Raw genomic sequence first — 4924 nt, forward strand, 5'->3', positions numbered from 1 at the left:
GAAATATTATATAATTTTAATTTATTTACTATTTCTATCTGCTTATATATCTCATGTTCTTCAGTTATTGAATTTTAAAGTTTTTTTACTCATAAAAAGTTATTATACAACTGAGATTATTATTTTAAGCTATTTGAATAATACAACTTCTATAAAGAAAAGAAGATTCATATAAATTTATGAATAAGTACATTCAAAGATATTAGAATTTTATAATATACATGAAAAGTGAAAAGTAGCTGATTCAGTGTTATTTAATTGTTTCAAAAGATTAGATTTCTCTTAAATTTGAGATCAGAGTCAATTTAACTTTAAGTTAATGGCATTTACAATCTTTTTATTTTTTGAACTGCAAGATCTCTTGCTTATAACTCTCTGAGATTCTAAACATATATATAAGACTCTGCAGCAGTTGAATAAGAAGAGAATTCTTACAAAAAAATAGTAAATTTTTCTTCGCAAAGTTAATAAAATGATTAATGAGTTAAATGCTCTACAAGCTATCAGTCAGTCTATAATTTTTAAACTCTCTAATCAACTAAAGACCCTACAGTAGTCAAAAGCTAAAAAGAAGATAAAAGTTGATTCAAATACTCAGTTTATCTATATAGAAAGGATTAAGAAGGCTCAAAAGGAAGCTGCTACTCTAGAGACTAGAAACAACTACAGAAGCCAGAAACTGAGAGTAAAAAAGCAGCAGCAGCAGTTTTAGCAGCAGGTCTGGAAGCCTGCATGTTTGAAATTAGATTGAATTTGTAGTTAAATATTTACCTAAATAGGAAGGAGGTTTGCTTTGGATAGGGTGGTCGAAAAAAGGTCTGGTCGAAATATAGACCGGCTAGCTTAACATCAAATTCGTCATCAGATCCTTGCCTAGAGGCTGGGATTCGTTTGGTGATTTGACGGCGATAGGGCTTAGGAGAATGTGGATGGAAATGACAGTTTTCAACTCAATGACCATGAGATCCACAACGTACGCAACAGTGCAACAGTCTGCAGAGCGTGTGGTTGAGAATCATGCGGAAGGTCAAGAGCACTAAGTTGGATCTGGATTAGATTCATAGGGTCATGGTGATCAGGGTGGAGCGAGCTGGGCTATTGAACAAGCTGGGCCATCGAACGAGCTGGGCTATCGATGCAAGCAGGGCCATTGGACAAGCTGTGCTATCGAACGAGCTGGGCTACCGAAGCAAGCTGGGCTATTGAATGACCTGGGCTATCGAAGCAAGCTGAGCTTTCGAACGGCCGGCGATCAGCTGAGAAGCATGCGGCAAAGATGAATAGAAGGAACTAGAAGCTAATTGCTGGACAACGCGCAGGAATTCCTTGTTGGTCCAAAGGAGGCTAAACTGCTAAGCTAGACGAATTTGAATTGACATACTGAAGCCTTCGGCGGAATTGAGATCTCTTTGAAGATTCTGGCCTCAGGATAGGGAATGCGTTCAACTTAGTGATATAGGCTGCTGGGGATTCGTTTGAGGTCTGGCAGTAAGGGCTTCGGACAGGATTGAGATTGAGATTGGGAGCCATTCACAGCTGTTGATTTTGATGACAAAGCTCCTGGATAGTCTTAGAGGACCGTTATCAACCTTGTTGTTTTGTGGGACTCTCAGCGAGCTAGCTAGCTACTTAATAAATACAAGTGATCCAAGCCCCTGATGATATCTCATAGCTGTAAACTCATCTTCCAATCTGGCGTCCCCCTCTGGGGTGAATTCAAGTTGTATACCTGCCATCATAGGTGTGCCAGCAGGGTTAACCTTATTCATCCCAAAATCTTCAAGGATCTCTTCAATATAGTGGATCTGTGAGACTGCTAAGTCACCATTTGGCCTGCATTTGACTTCCATCTCAAGATAAGACTTGTCTTCTTCAATATCTTTTGTGTCAAATTTCTTCCATATCTCACTTAACACTTAATCTAATTCTGCCTCTTTGGGGCCTGTAACCCTGTAATCATCAATATGCAGTGTTAAGTAGATCTTGCAGATAGGATGAAATAGAAATCCTTCATCATATTTTGAAATCCTGAATTTCAATGATGTGATGTGCTCTGTTATCACAAAATATCAGGTCCTTGCAACTTCCTTCATGCCATACAAGCTCTGTCTAAGAAAGCTCACCAGTCTCCCTTTTCCATATTTAATACATCTAGATAACTGTATATAAACTATTTCATCTTATGGCAATATGCCATTCAAAAATGCTAACACATAATCAATTGACTTTGATTTCCAATCTTTGACAGTTAATAAAGTGAATAGAGAGTGACTTGTATACTCTGAGATGACTGTAACATAGAACTTGAAGTAGTGAATGTTCTGCTGCTGCAGAAATCCTCTAATTACTCAGTGAGCTTTAAAATGAATTATCTCATCTCTATTATTCAACTTATAGTCAAATACTCATTTACTCATCAAGATATTCATCTCAGGTATCTTTTCAATAATAATGTATATTTTCTTATTCTCAAATGTTTTGACTTCTTTTCTTATTATCTTAAGTCAATGATTTCAATCTAAGCTCTTCTTCACCTCTACCAGATTATTTGAGTGATTCATAAACATGCTCAGGACAGAATCAGTGTTACTAGCAGGTATCTTAGATTCATTATTCTTGACTAGCTCTGTCTCATTAAACAGATAGATTGAATTAATGATATTTTTCAGATCATCATTAATCAACATCTTCAGAATTTCTGATTTATCTTTTGCTAGTTGTTCTAGTAGACAATGATATTAGTCATTCATAGAGTCAACAATATTTAATTTCTTTGACAGTTTAATATCTTCTCTCATCATCTTAACAGCTTCACTTATAGTATTTATAGAAATAGATTTTGTGACAAGAATCAAAGATAATATTCTTTGTAATCTCTAATTTATATTCTTTTGAATCTCATATATAATATTAATGCAATTGTTGATAACTTATCAATCATTACTTCTTGCTATCTGTCCTATCTGCAAGTTTATTTATCATTTTTAGATTCTTTTTATATATCTTGCAGTCTCATCTGTAGATTTAATGAGCTGATGATTGAATCTTTATTCAGACTTCAAAAGATGTCAATAAACTATCATCTTTGCAGTCAAAAATCTTTATTGATATAGAGAATATATTTATCAACATTATAGCTACCTGCATTACTTTACTTTAAAGCTCTTTGATAAGTTCACTATTAATAGTGAACTTCTTATCTTATTTATTATTAATCAATTCACATATTCTGCAGAATCATTTGATTGAGATATATTTGAAATTGTCACTTCATACACTATTCTTTTATTCTTGTAAAACACCTTGAGATCATCACTTTTGAACTCTTCATCATCATCTCAGTACAGAGTCTCTATAGACTATTGAGATATTATCTCAATCATATCAATGAAGTTTATGAGCACTGATATGATCTCTGCTTTTGTAGCAATCAGAATAATTCATATAAAATAAGTAGTGTCATTTATAATTCTTATTCAATATCTTGTATCTTCTTCAGTGAGTAAGTTATCTTTATCATATAGTATTTTTTTCATAGAATATATACTGATAACTGATGGTCTAACAGTATCATAAAATGAAATCTTACTTATAAAGAGATTGAAAACAATATATAATTATAGAGTTATATATTTCTTTCAGTTTACAAATATTATATATTCATACTGACATCATTTTTTAAAGCAGATTACTTCTTATTGAGAATATCATTGATTTCAAATTGCTTAGTAATCAGTATCATCTCTTCTCTTCATATTAAATAGTTTATGAAATCAGTCAGAATGACAGATTTCTTGATGTATTTCATTTGATTCAAAATTCAGTCAAGATCTTTATTATGATAGTAGTTCTATCTTTTCTCTATAGATATTTTGCAAGATCTTTACTTATTTCATTGTCAATAGCATTAATAATAAATGCTTCTCTGCTAGCTTTCATCATTTCAACTTCTTGTTGAAGTTTTGCAATCTCTAATCTCATCAGAATTTCTTTACTAATTCCTGATATCTGATCACTAAATTCAATAATATTCTCTGACATTTTATCAACTAGATCTTTGTATGTGTTATTAGACTCATTTGATTCCTCCAGAATTGTCTTGTCTATTTTAAATACTTCAAGAGCACTTCTACAGACTGTAATAAATATAGACAGTGAATCTGTAGACTCTAAAGTCCTATTCTATGAGGTTTTATTCTTAGATTCTCAGTTTTGTTTTCTTTTTAACATGCATTCTTCTGTCAAATCTAACATTCTACTTGAATGTAGATTGATTATTAATATTGTCTAATTGTTGTTTATATATTTTTCTATATTATTCATAGCTATTTGTTCATAGCTATTTGTTTGCAGCTTCTCCTCACATTGTTTGCAGCAAAAGACCTCTAATTCAAAAGTCTCATAACTTATTAGAGGATTGTTATCAATCTTGTTGTTTTATAGGACTTTAAGTAAGTTAGCTAGTTACTAATAAATACATAAGTGTACATGATCTCAGGTAGCCGGGGAATCCTCTGACAGATAGCACACCTCAATTTCTAGTGAAGAGCAGTAAGAGAAGCTTTCATAACAAAGGTAAGAAGAAGAATAAAAAGTTAACAAAGGTTTTGAGCACTCAGCATAGTCAGAATCACTGAAAAGCTCATATAGACATAAATACAGATATAGATATAGATATAGATATAGATATAGATTTAAGCATTTAGTATAGTTACAACTACTAATAAACTCACATAAATATGAATATAAATATATATATCTGTTACTCAATCTTTATAGTTTTTTAAGAAAGAGAAGTTTAATATTATATTATAACTTAACTAGAGTCAGAATGATAATAAGAGAAAAGCTTCAATTCATCTAACTAACTAGAAAGCTGTGATAAAAATACTAAACTGAGAATTAGAATGAGAAATGAATAAGC

General features: G+C 32.0%; 1 protein-coding gene across 1 annotated transcript; it reads right to left on the bottom strand.

The window, feature by feature from the left end:
• Positions 1–3861: 3861 nt before the first annotated feature.
• Positions 3862–4041, bottom strand: PAAG_12697 (hypothetical protein; the record flags this gene model as incomplete). Its single annotated transcript, XM_015848152.1, has 1 exon — positions 3862–4041. The coding sequence occupies one exon, from the start codon at positions 4039–4041 to the stop codon at positions 3862–3864; it is 180 nt and encodes a 59-aa protein (XP_015702234.1).
• Positions 4042–4924: the final 883 nt, after the last annotated feature.

This window comes from Paracoccidioides lutzii (assembly GCF_000150705.2).
Source record: "Paracoccidioides lutzii Pb01 unplaced genomic scaffold supercont2.75, whole genome shotgun sequence".
NCBI lineage: Eukaryota > Fungi > Ascomycota > Eurotiomycetes > Onygenales > Ajellomycetaceae > Paracoccidioides > Paracoccidioides lutzii.